Below are 18,034 nucleotides of genomic sequence, written 5' to 3' on the forward strand. Positions count from 1 at the left end.
TTCATATGCTTTTGATACCAAAGAGGGTGAATAAGGGGCAAATATATTCAATAAGTAGAATAACATTTTAATTTTTCTGTGTCTTTCTTTAAAATTAGATTCTGAGTATATTTACCACATTGGAAATAAACCCCACTTGAGATCAAATTCATTCTGAAATAGGGGTCACAAATATTTTATCGTCACACTACAGAACATTAGAATGTAAAGATCTGAAAAATCTGCAAAACAGTAATAAATAAATTATAAATTAATTTAAAAAATATATATGATTCAGTTACCTGTGAATCCATCTTTACAGGAGCAGATGTAACTCCCTATTGTGTTAGTACAGGTTGCATTAATCGAACAAATGCTGTTGTTCAGGCATTCATTAATGTCAGCACAGAAGGTCCCATTGCCTAATCAAAGGAAAATATTTAACAATTAATTTAGTAGAAGTACTGTTGACTAGACATAAGCAGCATACACTTACATTGCATATTAGATGTGACAACAAATGTTATTTAATATTTTAGACTTGGCACCAAGTATGTCTCTGCATAGACACTTGACATCAATTATGGATCAAAAATCATGCAGCCGATTGAACATGCCCAATAAAGTACCTTAATTATATATACAGTATATGAGAACATGACTAAAGTATCAAGTTGCCAGGTCATCCATTAAAAAGTAACACATAGGGGTATATTTACTAAAGTGCAGGTTTATAGAAGTGGAGATGTTGTCCAACCAGTAATATTCTACTTCTAGAAGATAATAGCTAGGATCTGATTGGTTGCAATGGGCAACATCTCCACTTCTATACACCAGCACCTTAGTAAATATACCTGTGCTGCATTGTGTTAGTACAGGTTGCATTAAGCGAACAAATACTGTTGTTCAGGCATTCATTAATGTCAGCACAGAAGGTCCCATTGCCTAATCAAAGGAAAATATGAAAACATTCAGTAAGTAGTACTGTTGACCCAGTAAAGTTGATTAGACATGAACAACATAAAATTATATTGTATATTTGATGTGACAACAGATGTTATTTTACATTTTAGACTTGGCACCAATTTTGTCTCTGCATATGATACTTGACATCAATTATGGATCTGCCATTTTACTTAGCACAATCTATGGATATTAGCCTTGACGTCAGATAAGGTTTAGGACCCTGGCATAGCCACCATGAGTGCTGGGTGTGAAGTGCTCAAGGGGTATAAGTAAAGGGAGCTCTGCACCTTCCCTTTAACTTGTGGACCTCTTGCACTCACAGTGGCACAACCATAACACGAGCAGCTGACCATTAGGATCTCCTCTCCCTACTCTCTAATTTTTTACCACTCAATATGTCATTGACAATTGCTGGTTGGCTGTTATGTTGAGTAGAAAGGATGTGACATATTAGCTGGCACAGTTTGGAGATCAGAGCATAGGCAAAGTCCACTGTCAAACTGATGAGAGCAGGAAAAAGCGAAACAGTGTTAACTCTGTGACCCTCTATCTAGACAGTTCGTCTTATTGCATAAAATCCGGTGGTGTCACTATTTGGTTTTGATATGCCTGTGATTAGGTAGTGATGTGACTAAGATTATGTGGGCAATGATGTGCCAAGATCAGGGAATGTCTTTGTTAGTATAGAATGTGTTTTGAATCAGGTTATGTCCTGCTCTTGCCACACCTTCACAAAATAGAATGGGCTTTATTTGGAGAGAAGCAGATATATTCAGACTTGCATAATAGGCTCAGATATTGCTTGATATATTAAATGTGCAGTAGATATCATTCAGCACATTATTCCTTGACAGCATATTCATATAGTTCAGCATATTATATTTGGAAACAGATATACTATAGTTTAGAATAATATGTACAGTACTCTGAATATAAATAGCAGCAGGCATGACTTGGCACATTATACTGTGAAAAAACATCAAAACCATGAGGTCTTCTTGGGTTGCAGCGGCCTCAAATACAGTAGAGCATTTTTTGGACAGATAAACAATAAGTATACTGCAGGTGCAGGTGCAGGTTGACTTTAAGAAACAAAAAAACAATCAACAACACAGACAGTAGCTAGCCTGTTTGTATTCCCTGCTAGCCTGTTTGTTTTCCCTGCAGGTTGCAGTGTGTGATAAACACATATACACCGACAAGTGACAATAATGCCTGCACTTCCCAGGCACCTACTCCTGTCTCAAGGTCTACAGTACCTATTACATTCCTAAACCCCACTCCTCCTAACTCAATGCTAATGGCACCCTAATGGTGCCCTGATGGCTTGCTAAAGCATTTTTTTTTTTTAACACAATGACTCACAGTGCTCCAGCCCACAGTCCCACACCCTCTCCCACTGGCAGCCTATCATGAGGGAGCGACTTTTATATGCAATCCAAAACATGCGAGATCCGACACTGGGAAGATTACTTTTTGCCTTGTTTTGGGATCCAAACTTGGCGGGAAGAGCCGAGCGAGGACTCAGAATCACTTGGAACCCCTAAGTTAGGGTGTGTTCGGTTTCCAGGAAGCCGAACCCACATATCTTGATTGATTACTCACTAGTAGTAATCTTGCTCAAATTTTGGGTCCCAAGTACCTAAAGCCATCTTTATCTCTAGTGCACAGGAATGAATACTCACCCATAAATCCTGTGTAGCAGGTGCAGTTATAGCTTCCAGGCAAATTTGTACACTCAGCGAATATGGAACATGGCTTCAATTTCACACACTCATCAATATCTGTGGTGATGGTAATACAAAATCAGTATAGTATTAATGTAGTACAAAACAGAATTCAGATATATAAATACAACAAGCATACAAAATTAGAGAATATTGGGCCTGATTCAGAGCCGTTCGCTATTTGTGGTCGTTCGTTTAAAAACAAGGGGTGGCTATTCAAATGATCCGTACGCACATTGCAGTCTGTTCACACCTCTAAGTCTGAACGAGCGAGCAAAACATACGCTCGTTTATTTGTTAAAAACGCCCCCTGGCCGCTCGCATCCTACGTCATGTCCGCTATTTATTAGATTAATCGAGTACATCGACCAGCGTATGAACTGCTCGCTATTCTTGTGGTTGGTGTTTGCTACCACAAATTTGCGAGCAGTTCTGGCTATAAAATAACCCAGTGACGTGAACAATGACGCTGCTGTTTTAAATATACACACCCATAATACGCCCATTTTGACCTTTAAGCACGCCTGCGTTCGGATCTCCACTCCCCATTTTCAAGCACCTTCCCCTGTTACCACCCACATACGCCTCATTCTGTCACTCAAAATAGCAGGCACTCGCTATTTAGCGTACAAATGATTTTCGGCCGCACTGACTGGTTCGCGCATGCGTACTAAAAAGCGTACGCATGCGCAGATGTGCAAACATCGCTCGGAACGAGCGTACTGCCGCTAACGAGCGGCTCTGAATGAGGGCCATTATCTGTAAAGAGTTGCAGAATATGTGTGAGCTATATAAAAAACTTATATATTCACAATAGAATGAAAAGAATGAAAGACGTATATTCACCTGCACAATGCCTTCCATCCCCAGAGAAGCCAGCAGGACAGAGATCACAGCCAGTGTCGTTGTGACATGATACCCCAGGGAAGCACCCTTCAAGACACAGATCAGGAGGGGTTTGGCAGAATTCTCCTGTGTGATTTGTGCAGTTGCAGCCTGCAATCTGTCATTAAGAACAAAACAACTAGGTTACTTTGGGAGTTCCTAATAAGCTCGCAAACTAATGTACTATTTTCTCTGCAGACATACTGTAAGTTGTTTGTTAATGAATATTTACAAATAACTGTAATTCTTGTCAATGGCATGTGTGCTTTCTGCTGCACATCTTAAAAAAAAAAACTATTTTGACCTTAATGTGCAAATTCAGAAAAATTACTGGTGTTTTTGGATATGATTATGATACTCACAGAAAGAGAGCTGCCGTTGACTTTAGAAATTGTGTTATAATCACACTGAGAACTCTGAGCACAATTGCAGACAACAAAGTTGGGCTGGAAGGCGGATGAGAGGTTTTGTGAATCAGTGGCCACAAGACTCAAGGTAAATTCTGATGTACTGGTTGGTGACCACGTCAAAGAACCTTTAGCTGTAACAAATTATGAAGTAAAATAAATAGGCAAAAAGACAACTTTATCTTTTACGTACGAGAGAGAGAGAGAAAGAGAGAGAGAGGGGAAGAGAGGGGGAGAGAGAGAGAGAGAGAGACAGAGAGACAGAGAGAGAGAGAGAGAGAGAGAGAGAGAGATTTTTTTTCTGGTGAATATACAGTACAATAAACTTTTTTTATTGTACGGTGAGTGAGTGATTTCTTTAATGATTAAAGATGCTAGGAAAGATTGGATTGTTGTACTTACATTATATCAGGGGCATATTTATAATGGGTGGAGGGTGGGCTCGCACCACACACCCTGCACCCATAAAACTTACCTCTCCGGAGTCCCACGTCGGCTCCGGTGTCTCCGCCTGTAAAAACGCCAAAAAAATGGCCACCGCGGCCATTTTTCCATCATTTGCTCATGCGCAGTACAAGAAAAATGGCCACTGTGGCCATTTTTACCAGTGACCTGTGCATGCGCTACAGACTCTGGGCACACTCTAGTGCTCATTGCGCAGCCGGCCGCCGGACGGAGAGGAGCGGACCATGTCGGAGACTGCACACGGCCCCCCTCCTCTCTAGAAACGCCCCTGCATTACTTCCTTTTCTCTCAGTTCATTGTGGAACACTATGTGCAATGTGATACAGGGTCAATGACAAGAATTTTAAAAACTCAAGCTCTTCCCTATCTATAACACTATTGACAGTCAGGGATTTCAGTGTTTTTTCTAACAAAGCATTGAAGAGAAGTAAGTCTAAGTTATTCAATAAGAACAACAATTCTAGCCAAGATAGCAGTGACAGGAACAATAAGGATCCTCCCAGAAGACAAAACTGGCATCTTTGGAAACAAAAGCATAAACACTGTAGAATTGTGTGAAGGAGGGCACCAAAGACCAGGTGGCTTCCTAGTGTAACAGCTGAGCAGAGGTCTTGTGCTACACTGCCCATGAGGTCGCCACTGATTTCATGAAATATGCCATAACATTTTCAGGGGCAGACTGGCATGCTCCAATGTAAATTTGACAAATTACCAAAACATCCACCTTGCAATAGTCTGTTAGGAAGCTGGTAATCCTTTCTTATAGATATTGTAATATGCAGGTAATATTTCCAATGAACATAAATTTTCAATGACCATAACATGTCCAGAGAATGAAAACAGCCTAAGGCCAGAATCACAATGTTATGATTTAAATGGAACTTAAGAGACCACTTTTGACTGAAAGAAAGAGTTGGTTTTAAAAACTGGTCTGGAGTTCCCAGTTCCAGAACTCTCATAGCTGGGGTGATAGCCAAAAGGAAGGTGTTGCAAACTCATGGATGGATAGTGGATGCTTGCCTGTACTTTGGGATTGACTAAGACCCAGTACAGAGGCACGGAGTCTAACATGCTGGCAGTATTCACCAAGGACAAGGATGTTTGGACTTGGCTGCATTCGACACACAGGTTACGGCCCTCTGACTTGGTTCCCCAGTACAGGTGCTGGTGTAAAATGGAGCATAGCCGGGTATGTCATAAGGCGTACAAGCGAGGTCAGCAAGCTGGATCAGAACCAGATGGATGAAGCAGTACCAAAGAATCAGACAGGAACAGGTCAGGAACAAAGCCAAGGTCAGGAATGCAGGGTAACAATCAAAGTTGATTGAGACACTGCAGTAAGGTTTGGGAGCCTATATTCTGGCAGGGAAGTACTCCCAGGGGTTATATATTATAGGATGAGTTTCCATACAACGCCCAATTGAGATTCAATTTTGGTGTGTCTGGCCCTTTAAATCCTGCACAGAGTGGAGTGCACATCCCTATGGGAGTTGCCTGTGCAGTCTAAGCAGGAAGCAGCATGCTGCAGCCGAGGGGATAGAGAGATCGCTGGCGAGCACACAGCAGCTGATAGTCAGTGGGTCTCACTGGAGTGGGTTACGGCATTTCCCGCCCGATGCCCCACCATAGTTCCTGGAACCCAGTGCCGCCGGAACTGGTAAGTAGATGCCAGGATCTGGCATGCTGTGACAGAAGGCCAATTCAATTCTATTGCATTCATTGGTTTGAAACTTTGAAAAAAGGGCAGTGTACAGTAAGTCTGTCAGCATCAGAATGAGATACCAAGGAGCTCTTAGGAGGATGTATGGTTACTGTACATACATCACTCCCTGTAATAAGGTTTGTATTATAGATAGAATAGACAATTATCTCTGCAAGAAAACCAAGAGTGCTGAGACCTTAAGTTCAAAAAGATGAGTTTTAAACCCCTTTCCAAACCATTCTGAAACAGCAGTAAAAGGTCCAAGTGAGAAAGGTGGTAGGAAACCATGTTGCTTCATACCAGGTGATATACTGTAGATATTACAAATCCTTTGATCATTATTGAACAAAACAGGATTTTGAGCCAGGAGCATGGTCTGAATCACACTGTCAGAAGAGCCTTTAGCTCTAAATGTCATGGCTTCAAAAGCCCGCTGTTAAATTCAGCCCAGGTAAACTGCAGTGATAAAACAGGCTAGCACAGGTGTCTCCCATTGGAGGCAATACGAAGCTAGGAGCAGGCTGCTGGTGGAAGGAGGTGGTGATCATGGCTCCAAGCATCCACAGTAGCAGCTGGGGGATGCTGGCCAGAAGTAAATAAAAGTAAAATAAAATTTAAATATGTGGCTACCAAAGGCTCTAACACAGAGGTTCTCAAACTCAGGGCCTGATTCAGAGCCGGACGCTATTTGCGCTCGCTCGTTCAGAAAAAGGGGCTGGCTATTTAAATTGAGCGCTCGCTCTTTGCGGTCTGTTGACGCCTCTATGTCTGAGCGAGCGAACGAAACATGCCCTCGCTATTTTGTAAAGACGACCCCTGGCCGCTCGCATCATACGTCATCTCCGCTATTTATTAGATTAATCGAATACATCGAAAGGCGTCTGAACTGCTCGCAGTGCTTGTGGTTGGATTTTCCTACCGCTATCATCCGAACAGTTCAGGCTAAGAAACAACCAAGTGACGTGGCCGATGATGCTGCTTTGTTAATTATGCACACACTTAAAACGCCCGTTTTGAACGTTTGGCTCGCCTGCGTTCGGATCTCCACTCCCCATTTTCAAGCACCTTCCCCTGTTACCGCCCACAAACACCTCATCCTGTCACTCAAATTAGCAGGCACTCGCAATTTTGCGAACACACGTTTTCCGACCGCACTGACTGGTTGGCGCATGTGCATTACGACCCATACGCATGCGCAGATGTGCGAACATCGCTCGGAGCGAACAAGCGGCCGCTTACGAGCGGCTCTGAATCAGGCCCTCAGTCCTCAGGACCCCACACAGTTCACATTTTACAGCTCACCCAGCAGGTGCGCAGGTGTAGTCATTACTCACTGACACATTTTAAAAGATCCACAGGTGGAGCTAATTATTACACTTGTGAATGTGTGAGGAGACCTGGAAAACATGTACTGGTTGGGGTCCTGAGGACTGAGTTTGAGAATCTGTGCTCTAACGACTACAGAAGTCCTTGATAGTCAATAGGGGTACAGACGAGGATGCACATGTGCTTCGACCAGTAAAATAAAGGGGACAAACTGCTGTGCCTGGACTCTATATTCTATTGCATATAATGTCCCACATTTGGATGTTAGAGAAATAAATCATTATTTCACCCTCTGTAATTACCAGTCTATAAAGATGATTGTATAAAGTATTTTTCATTAAGAGGTGTAATGTATTAATTCTGTCTGTAAAAAATTTAAACTGTAATATTAATAATATATTAGATTAACAATTGTTCTTAACACATTGTAGTTGCTAAAAAAAACTGGTAGTGTTGTCCCCCCCTATTCTATTACAATTAAAAAATATATATTTTAATACTGTAAACACACCTGCACTCATGATTTCAAAATGCTTTTATTATTTTTTGCAGTTTTTCAAAAGCAGAATGGGGAATTGGGGTAATCCATCTCCTATTGCCCTTCAACTCAATTCAATGATCATTATTCAGCACAGAGCTTCTTATATTTATTGACACTACTCAAAGCTATGATTGTTTACCAGAATTTACATGACGCTGTGATTCATGTTTTCGTGAGGAGACAAATCTTGTCATTTGTGATGAGCAGCAGATTAAAAAATATTTGCAGGTCTTATAATTATTATGGTAGTATAGTAATTACGACCAGACATGGATTTCCTGTTGGCCAATGTAGGCACATGCTTATTAGATAGATACTGTAGATAGATAGATAGATAGATAGATAGATAGATAGATAGATAGATAGATAGATAGATAGATAGATAGATAGATATATAGATAGATAGATATTATATGGTATTAAATAGAATGATATGGAATAATCACTCACCAGTAACATTGATATCAGAATTTGTAACAGGCTCAGCAGTAAAAATGACTTCTGTCCCATTAGCAGTGTATTGTACTGTAACACTGCTCATTATAAAAGCTTGAATTGTTGTATTGCCATCAATAGAAGGAGGTACAGCATCTAAAACATACATGAGGTATGTTACATCAACTAAAGAAAACAGCACAGTACTGCTATGTACGATCATGTCCCTTTATGTTTTTAAACTTTTTATATATTTTGACAAAAACACTGGAAATGTTGTCAAGGGGAAATATATATGCCGCAGCTTTTTAGCTTCTGTCTGGTAGACATAAGCTGATTAGCAGCCTTGACCACCTCTGAGAAGCTGATAGAGGGTCTGTCAGTCTCTGTAGTAAGGCCAAGGCCAGATTAACGGGTGGGGGGGAGACAGGGGCGGTCATCCCTGGGTCCCCACACGTAAAGGGCCCCCACACCCATCGGGGTTAAAGTGGGCCAGAAGAGATTTTGTAACCACTCGTGAGCTCCGGCATCCAGCCTACGCAGTGTGCACTATGGGAGAGACGTCATAGCATCTCTCACATAGTGCAGAGGAGCAGCCGAGCAGACTGGACGGCAGCGGATGCGGGAGCGTGGCTTAAGATACGTATTATTATTATTATTTTTTTGTGCAAGCGCCTTACTGGGGGCATTACTCGGGGGGCATTACTCAGGGGACATTACTATTGGGAGCACTACTACTGGGGGCATTACTTAGAGGGCACTACTACTGGGGGCATTATTCAGGGGGTATTACTATTGGGGGCTCTACTACTTGGGGTGTGGCATTACTACTGGGGCACTACTACAGGGGGCACTACTACAGAGGGAGCATCACTATTGGGATAACGAATACAGGGGCATTACTAGTGGGGGCATTTATACAGAGGGCACTACTACAGGGGGCATTACTACTGGGGGCACTACCACAGGGGACACTACCACAGGGGGCACTACTACTGGGGGGCATTACTCAGGAGGCATTACTATTGGGGGCTCTACTTCTTGGGACATTACTACTGCAGCACTACAACAGGGAGCATTACCATTGGCGGCACTACTACAGGGGCATTCTACTGGGGGCATTTAAACAGGGGGCATTACTATTGAGGCATTACTATTGGGGTCACTACCACAGGGGACACTACCACAGGGGGCATTACTACTGGGGGTATGACTATAAGGAGCATGACTACTGGGGGCACTACTAATGGGGGTATTGCATAGGGGGCACTGCATAAAGGGCACCACTCCTGGGGGCACTACTACTGGGTGCACTGCATAAAGGGCACCACTACTGTGGGCTCTGCATATGGGGCACTACCACTGTGGGCACTGACAATACTGGGGGCACTGCATAAGGGGCACCACTACTGTGGGCTCTGCATAAGGTCCCCATTGTGCATACCCCCAGTTTGTACACATTTAATAGGGGCCCCCACATGTTTGTTGCCCAGGGGCCCCCACAGACCTTAATCTGGCCCTCATTGCATGGGGAGCAGGTTAGAGGCCTGCTGAGAGACACTGTTACTGCCTGAAGTACAGTAAGTGCTATGATAAAGTGCTGTTTTGTGTGAGGTGGACACTAGGGGCCTGATTCATTACGGATCGCTATTGCGATCGCAGTTGCGATTACACACGCAATCTCACTGTGAAAATATGCTAATGATTGCAATCGCAATGCCGTTGCAGCCAAACATAAGGATGCCAACTTTACCTTACACACATCCGTAATATTTTGCAAGTCTGCAAAACCATCGGTAACATTGAGTACCATCGCAGCCTCATGCACACTTGCACAAGGTCTGACCTTACTCAGGAAATGCTAACCTCATTGCACGCAGTGAAAGCCCAAGCTGCATATGGCATCGCAATGGCTAATTTATGCACGCCCCTGTAACGGGGTTCAAACGCACTGGCACATCTGCGTTTCGCCGAGCACTCCCCGGTCACCACACCCACATGGCTGTCGATGTTGATCGACAGCTCGCCCCGTTTTGTAGGCGGGGAGGGGGGGGTGGCTGGCCAAATGGAGGCGTTCCCAAAGGAACGCCTGCCGTTTGAGGGCGGACCTACCGACATCACTAGTGCCATCACTATTAGAGCCGGAAGCTCACTGGGGCTTGCGGAAGATGAGACCCTACCACATGGGTCTCGTCGCAAGCCCGATGGTTGCGACCATCGCGACCATCATCTGGCTGCTCGCAAAAGCTGTGGGTGGTCACCCACAGCTTAGCGAGCGGCAAGGAAGCCGGTGTCTTTAAAAAAAGCGTCCGCACTGATTCAGAGCGAGCGCTCGCTTTTTGCGAGCGGCTCTGAATCAGGCCCATTGTTTATCACTTTGGATTTAGCAGTTACACAATATTAATTGGCATAGTACACAAAATGTAGATACCTATGTAGAACAGAATAGGAGATGTTTTAGTATTTGGAGGATAACAATACTTACTCAAAGTGGTATTTGTTTCCTGTAAGATGTTCGATACACTCAACGTTGCTAAGCCCAGGTCAGTATTGTTGGTGCTCATAGCATCAAAGATGCATTCTGTTTTGTTACCACACTTTTCCTGCATATCAGCATACATTAATGGATCTTGTGTTAACAAATAACTTAAGAAAACTGGTTTGAACATGCTGCTTATATTTGAATGGTTACGGGTAAATAGGTTCATCTCCTTTACCTCCCCTGTGTAGTAGAGAAAAAATTACAAAAGATGTGAACACTCAGGATTTGGCACTAAACATTACAAATATACCAATTGTATTAGTATAACTATATACTAGAATGTCTTTGTATCCTTTTCATAGTGCAATTGAATGAAAATGTGGAAGAAAATATGGGAAACATTACCTGTGCTGACATGTGCTCTAACATAGTAAGAGGGAAGGGGTAATCATTATTTTATACCTACTTTTAACTAATTAAGGATCCATCATTAGACAACCACAGCTTGTCATAAGAAGGCTGCAGTTTAACGTATATCTCATTAAAATTAGAGATGTGCATTGGACCATTTTTGCTGGATTTGGTTTGGCTCTGATTCGTCATCCGGTTTTGGATTTGCTAAACCGCTGTGACTGGTTTTGGATTTGTATTTGTTTTAAAAAATTTTACAAAAAACACATAATTTGGGCCTTTTTTGTTCCCAGAGTATTATTAATCTCAAACTGCGTGGATCACAGGGCTTATAGAGGCACATGAAGAAAGTGCACTAGGATAAAGCGCACCAAACAGTACAAACAATAGAACTACAGTAAATCTTATTTTTCTGTTTTTGAACTTGCAGCTCGAGTCAAACTGCATGGATCACAGGGCTTATAGCGGCCCGTGAATAAAGCGTACTAGGAAAAAAGGGCAACAAATAGTACAATTTACAGCAGAGTACAGCGCAGCATAAAGCGGCGTGCAGCGTGTCTCCTATACACAGTCACTTTATATACAGCACAGCCAATTGTGAGTCCGGAGTCTCAGCATAGACAATAAAGAAAGAAAAGTCTCTCACTGACAAAAAACTGCTTCGTAGAAACAGCCGTTTTTCGGAAGTGATAGTTTAGGGCAGGAGGCATGATGAATGCCTCCTAAACTGTGTTTGAACTCGCAGCTAGTTCAAACAATAATTATCACAAGTGATCATTATGTTTTGATGAATAGGCCCCATAGTGTTGTATCCCAGTCACAGTTATAGTGTTATGTCCCAGTCACAGTTATAGTGCTCAGTCCCAGTCACAGTTATAGTGATAGTGATATGTCCCAGTCACAGTTATAGTGATATGTCCCAGTCACAGTTATAGTGTTATGTCCCAGTCACAGTTATAGTGTTATGTCCCAGTCACAGTTATAGTGCTCAGTCCCAGTCATAGTTATAGTGTTATGTCCCAGTCAAAGTTATAGTGTTCAGTCCCAGTCAGAGTTATAGTGTTATGTCCCAGTCACAGTTATAGTGTTCAGTCACAGTCACAGTGTTATGTCCCAGTCACAGTTATAAGGCGGGATGTACTAAGGTTGCGGTGACCATTCCGCCAGTCACAGCAACCTTACTAATCGCATATGTACTAACATATGCGATTAGTATCGCAAAGAACAGCTCTTGCGATAAGAGCTGCCCTTTGCGAAGCAGCCGATTCCTGGTGACAAGGTCTCCGCAGGACACCGCCCCCTACGAGCCTCGGGAGCTTCCTGCTGGTCACATGTGCAGGAAGCCCCGGGCTCCTCCTCCTCCTCTCTGCACCCGTAAGAAGATTAGGAGGAGGAGGAGAAGACAGAGGACCCAGGAGGAGCACGGGAAAGCGACCATGGACAGCAGGGGAGTGGGGGCCAGCGCTGGATGATGGCGGGGCGGCAGCGAAGTGTCGGGTGCAGAGTCCGGTAAGAAGCCCATAGGCTTCTATAGGGTAAAGCCAGGTTTTTCTGGCGTTACCCTACGCACCGAAAAAAGGGTGGGCGGGGATTAGTACATATGGAAATGCTGTAAAGACCCTGAAAACGGGGGTTTTATCGCATTTTTCCTGAAGTACATCCCGCCCATAGTGTTATGTCCCAGTCACAGTTATAGTGTTATGTCCCAGTCACATTTATAGTGTTATGTCCCAGTCACAGTTATAGTGTTATGTCCCAGTCACAGTTAGTGTTTTGTCCCAGTCACAGTTATAGGGTTATGTCCCAGTCACAGTTATAGTGTGTGTCCCAGTCACAGTTAGTGTTATGTCCCAGTCACAGTTATAGTGTTATGTCCGAGTCACAGTTATAGTGTTATGTTCTAGTCACAGTTAGTGTTATGTCCCAGTCACAGTGATAGTGTTATGTCCCAGTCATTTATACGGTTATGTCCCAGTCACAGTTATAGTGTTATGTCCCAGTCACAGTTATAGTGTTATGTCCCAGTCACAGTTATAGGGTTATGTCCCAGTCACAGTTATAGTGTTATGTCCCAGTCACAGTTATAGTGTTATGTCTCAATCACAGTTATAGGGTTATGTCCCAGCCATTTATACGGTTATGTCCCAGTCACAGTTATAGTGTTATGTCCCAGTCATTTATACGGTTATGTCCCAGTCACAGTTATAGTGTTATGTCCCAGTCACAGTTAGTGTTATGTCCCAGTCACAGTTATAGTGTTATGTCCGAGTCAAAGTTATAGTGTTATGTCCCAGTCACAGTTATAGTGTTATGTCCCAGTCACAGTTATAGTGATATGTCCCAGTCACAGTTATAGTGTTATGTCCCAGTCACAGTTATAGTGTTATGTCCCAGTCACAGTTATAGTGTTATGTCCTAGTCACAGTTAGTGTTATGTCCCAGTCACAGTTATAGTGTTATGTCCCAGTCACAGTTATAGTGTTATGTCCGAGTCATTTATACGGTTATGTCCCAGTCACAGTTATAGTGTTATGTCCCAGTCACATTTATAGTGTTATGTCCCAGTCACAGTTATAGTGTTATGTCCGAGTCAGTTACAGTGTTATGTCCCAGTCACAGTTATAGTGATATGTCCCAGTCACAGTTATAGTGTTATGTCCCATTCACAGTTAGTGTTCAGTCTCAGTCAGAGTTATAGTGTGTGTCCCAGTCACAGTTATAGTGTTATGTCCCAGTCACAGTTATAGTGTTATGTCCCAGTCACAGTTATAGTGTTATGTCCCAGTCACAGTTATAGAGTTATGTCCCAGTCACAGTTATAGTGTTATGTCCCAGTCACAGTTATAGTGCTATGTCCCAGTCACAGTTATAGGGTTATGTCCCAGTCACAGTTACAGTGTTATATCCCAGTCACAGTTATAGTGATATGTCCCAGTCACAGTTATAGTGTGTGTCCCTGTCACAGTTATAGGGTTATATCCCAGTCACAGTTATAGTGTGTGTCCCAGTCACAGTTATAGTGTTATGTCCCAGTCACAGTTATAGTGTTATGTCCCAGTCACAGTTATAGTGATTTGTCCCAGTCACAGTTATATTGATATGTCCCAGTCACAGTTATAGTGTTATGTCCCAGTTACAGTTATAGGGTTATGTCCCAGTCACAGTTATAGTGATATGTCCCAGTCACATTTATAGTGTTATGTCCCAGTCACAGTTATAATGATATGTCCCAGTCACATTTATAGTGTTATGTCCCAGTCACAGTTATAGTGTTATGTCCCAGTCAGTTATAGTGTTATGTCCCAGTCAGTTACAGTGTTATGTCCCAGTCACAGTTATAGTGATATGTCCCAGTCACAGTTATAGTGTTATGTCCCAGTCACAGTTATAGTGTTATGTCCCAATCACAGTTAGTGTTATGTCCCAGTCACAGTTATAGTGTTATGTCCCAGTCACAGTTATAGTGTTATATCCCAGTCACAGTTATAGTGTTATGTCCCAGTCACAGTTATAGTGTTATGTCCCAGTCAGTTACAGTGTTATGTCCCAGTCACAGTTATAGTGATATGTCCCAGTCACAGTTAGTGTTATGTCCCAGTCACAGTTATAGTGTTATGTCCCAGTCACAGATATAGTGTTATATCCCAGTCAAAGTTATAGTGTTATGTCCCAGTCACAGTTATAGTGTTATGTCCCAGTCACTGTTATAGTGTTATGTCCCAGTCACATTTATAGTGTTATGTCCCAGTCACAGTTATAGTTAGGGGTGTGCACCGGCCACTTTTCGTGTTTTGTGTTTTGGTTTTGGATCTGGATCTTTCTTCGTGTTTTGGATCTGGATTGGTTTTGCCAAAACCACCCTTCCGTGTTTTGGGTTCTGGGTTTTGTGTTTTGGATCTGGATTTTTTTGAAAAAAAGCATAAAAACAGCTAAAATCACAGAATTTGTGGGTTTTTATGCTCCTTTTCAATTATTAACCTCAATAACCTTCATTTCCACTAATTTCCAGTCTATTCTGAACACCTCTCAATATTGTTTTTATGGCCAAAAGGTTGCACCGAGGTAGCTGGATGACTATGCTAAGCGACACGAGTGGGCGGCACAAACACGTGGCCCATCTAGGAGTGACACTGCAGTGGCAGACAGGATGGCAGTTTGAAAAACTAGGCCCCAAACAGTACATACTGCAAAGAAAAAAAAGAGGTGCAAGATGGAATTGTCCTTGGGCCCTCCCACCCACCCTTACGGTTGTATAAATAGGACATGCACACTTTAACAAACCAATCAATTCAGCACCAGGGTCTGCCACATGACTGTGGCTGAAATGATTGGTTCGTTTGGGCCCCCACAAAACAAGCTGGCAATTAATGTGTCCCTGCACAAACTGGCTCTATGGAGGCAAGATGTCGTCCTCATCCTCCTCATCCACCGATTCCTTGGATAAAACTGGAAAAAGGGATTTAGGTGTCCCTGGACTGCTTACTGTCTTAGCCAAAGTTTCTGAACTTGACAGTAACTTTTTATGAACGCGCTGCAGGTGCCGTATAAGGGAGGATGTTGCTAGGTGGTTAACGTCCCTACCCCTACTTATTTTTCACTTTTACATATGGTACATATGGCAAGACAGTTGTTGTCCGGATTTGGATAGAAATATTGCCAGACCAAAGAAGTGGAATGTTTGGTCTTCTGCCCAGGCATGACCGTGATGGGCTTTTCATCCCATGGACAACAACTGTCTCCCCCGGAACCTGATTTAAACAAACCACATCACCATCAGAATCCTCCTCGCCAACTTCCTCCTCAGCGCCAGCTACACCAGTATCCTCATCCTGTTGTACTTCAACAGTGACATCTTCAATTTGCATATCAGCAAGTGGACTGTGGGTGCTCCTTTCAGCACTTGCAGGGGGCGTGCAAATGGTGGAAAGAGCCACCTCTTCCCGTACAGTGCTGGGAAGGTCAGGCATCGCAACCACCACCACACTTGGACTCTCCTTGGGGATTTGTGATATCTTCTTAGAAAGCACAGTTCTTTGCTGTGCTTTTGTCAGCTTAACTCTTTTGATTTTTTTAGTGGGAGGAGGGCTTCCATCGTCATGTGAAGCTGAACCACTAGTCATGAACATAGGGATCGACCTTAGCCGTTCGATGCCACTCCGTGTCGTAAATGGCATAATGGCAAGTTTACGTTTCTCTTCAGATGATTTAAATGTTTTTTTCAAGGTCATTTTCCTGAACTTTGTCATTTGGGATTGTATGTGCCCTCTACTATGACATTGGGCATCGGTCTTGGCAGACGACGTTGATGGCATGTTATCGTCTATGTCATGACTAGTGGCAGCAGCTTCAGCACTAGGAGGAAGTGGTTCTTGATCTTTCCCTATTTTATTTTTATCGGAGAAAGTTTGGTCCTCCATTTATGTTATATTGATATATACGTGCGGCTAAGGCACACACAAACACAGAAAATAATTTTTTATTTTTGGTGGAGACTAGTGCACTTTGTGGGTTACACCACCCTTTAAGAAATGAGCCAGCCGGCCCTTTACTTATGGGACACAAGCGCACGCTTGGCGCTGCTCCTTTGTTGATGTACGTGCAGCCACAGTGCACACAATTCACAAACACAGAAAATATTTTTTTATTTTGTTTGGAGTGCACTTTGGGGGTTACAGCAAACTTTAGCGGTCAATCCAGCCAGCCCTTTACTTATGACACAGGCGCACGCTTGGCACTACTTTGTTGATGCACGTGCGGCTACTGCGCACACAATTCACAAACACAGAAAATATTTTTTTATTTGGTTTGGAGTGTACTTTGGGGGTTACAGCACCCTTTAACGGTCAAGCCAGCCGGCTCTTTACTTATGACACAGGCGCACGCTTGGCACTACTTTGTTGATGCACGTGCGGCTACTGCGCACACAATTCACAAACACAGAAAAAAATTTTTTTGGGTTTGGACTGGAGTGTACTTTGGGGGTTACAGCACCCTTTAACGGTCAAGCCAGCCGGCCCTTTACTTATAACACAGGCGCACGCTTGGCACTACTTTGTTGATGCACGTGCGGCTACTGCGCACACAATTCACAAACACAGAAAATATTTTTTTGGGGGGTTTGGACTGGAGTGTACTTTGGTGGTTACAGCACCCTTTAACGGTTAAGCCAGCCGGCCCTTTACTTATGACACAGGCGCACGCTTGGCACTACTTTGTTGATGCACGTGCGGCTACTGCGCACACAATTCACAAACACAGAAAATATTTTTTTTTTTGGTTTGGACTGGAGTGTACTTTGGGGGTTACTGCACCCTTTAATGGTCAAGCCAGCCGGCCCTTTACTTATGACACAGGCGCACGCTTGGCACTACTTTGTTGATGCACGTGCGGCTACTGCGCACACAATTCACAAACACAGAAATTTTTATTTTTTTTGGTTTGGACTGGAGTGTACTTTGGGGGTTACAGCACCCTTTAACGGTCAAGCCAGCCGGCCCTTTACTTATGACACAGGCGCACGCTTGGCACTTCTTTGTTGATGCACGTGCGGCTACTGCGCACACAATTCACAAACACAGAAAATATTTTTTTTTTTTGGTTTGGACTGGAGTGTACTTTGGGGGTTACAGCACCCTTTAACGGTCAAGCCAGCCGGCCCTTTACTTATGACACAGGCGCACGCTTGGCACTACTTTGTTGATGCACGTG

The 18,034-nt window shown here is 43.2% G+C and overlaps 1 protein-coding gene across 1 annotated transcript in view; it reads right to left on the reverse strand.

Annotated features, from left to right (window-relative positions):
* The window catches only part of MUC4 (mucin 4, cell surface associated), a 256,422-nt gene that overhangs the window by 25,261 nt on the left and 213,127 nt on the right, over positions 1-18,034 (reverse strand). The window contains exons 45-49 of the mRNA XM_088444695.1: positions 10,919-11,155; positions 8,449-8,589; positions 3,920-4,098; positions 3,519-3,675; positions 2,631-2,729 (exon numbers count right to left, since the gene is read on the reverse strand). Coding sequence (XP_088300821.1) covers positions 2,631-2,729; positions 3,519-3,675; positions 3,920-4,098; positions 8,449-8,589; positions 10,919-11,155 — 813 coding nt within the window. The remainder of the gene's footprint in view (positions 1-2,630; positions 2,730-3,518; positions 3,676-3,919; positions 4,099-8,448; positions 8,590-10,918; positions 11,156-18,034) is intronic.

Source organism: Taudactylus pleione, unplaced genomic scaffold (assembly GCF_031769625.1).
Source record: "Taudactylus pleione unplaced genomic scaffold, aTauple2 ptg000372l, whole genome shotgun sequence".
NCBI lineage: Eukaryota > Metazoa > Chordata > Amphibia > Anura > Myobatrachidae > Taudactylus > Taudactylus pleione.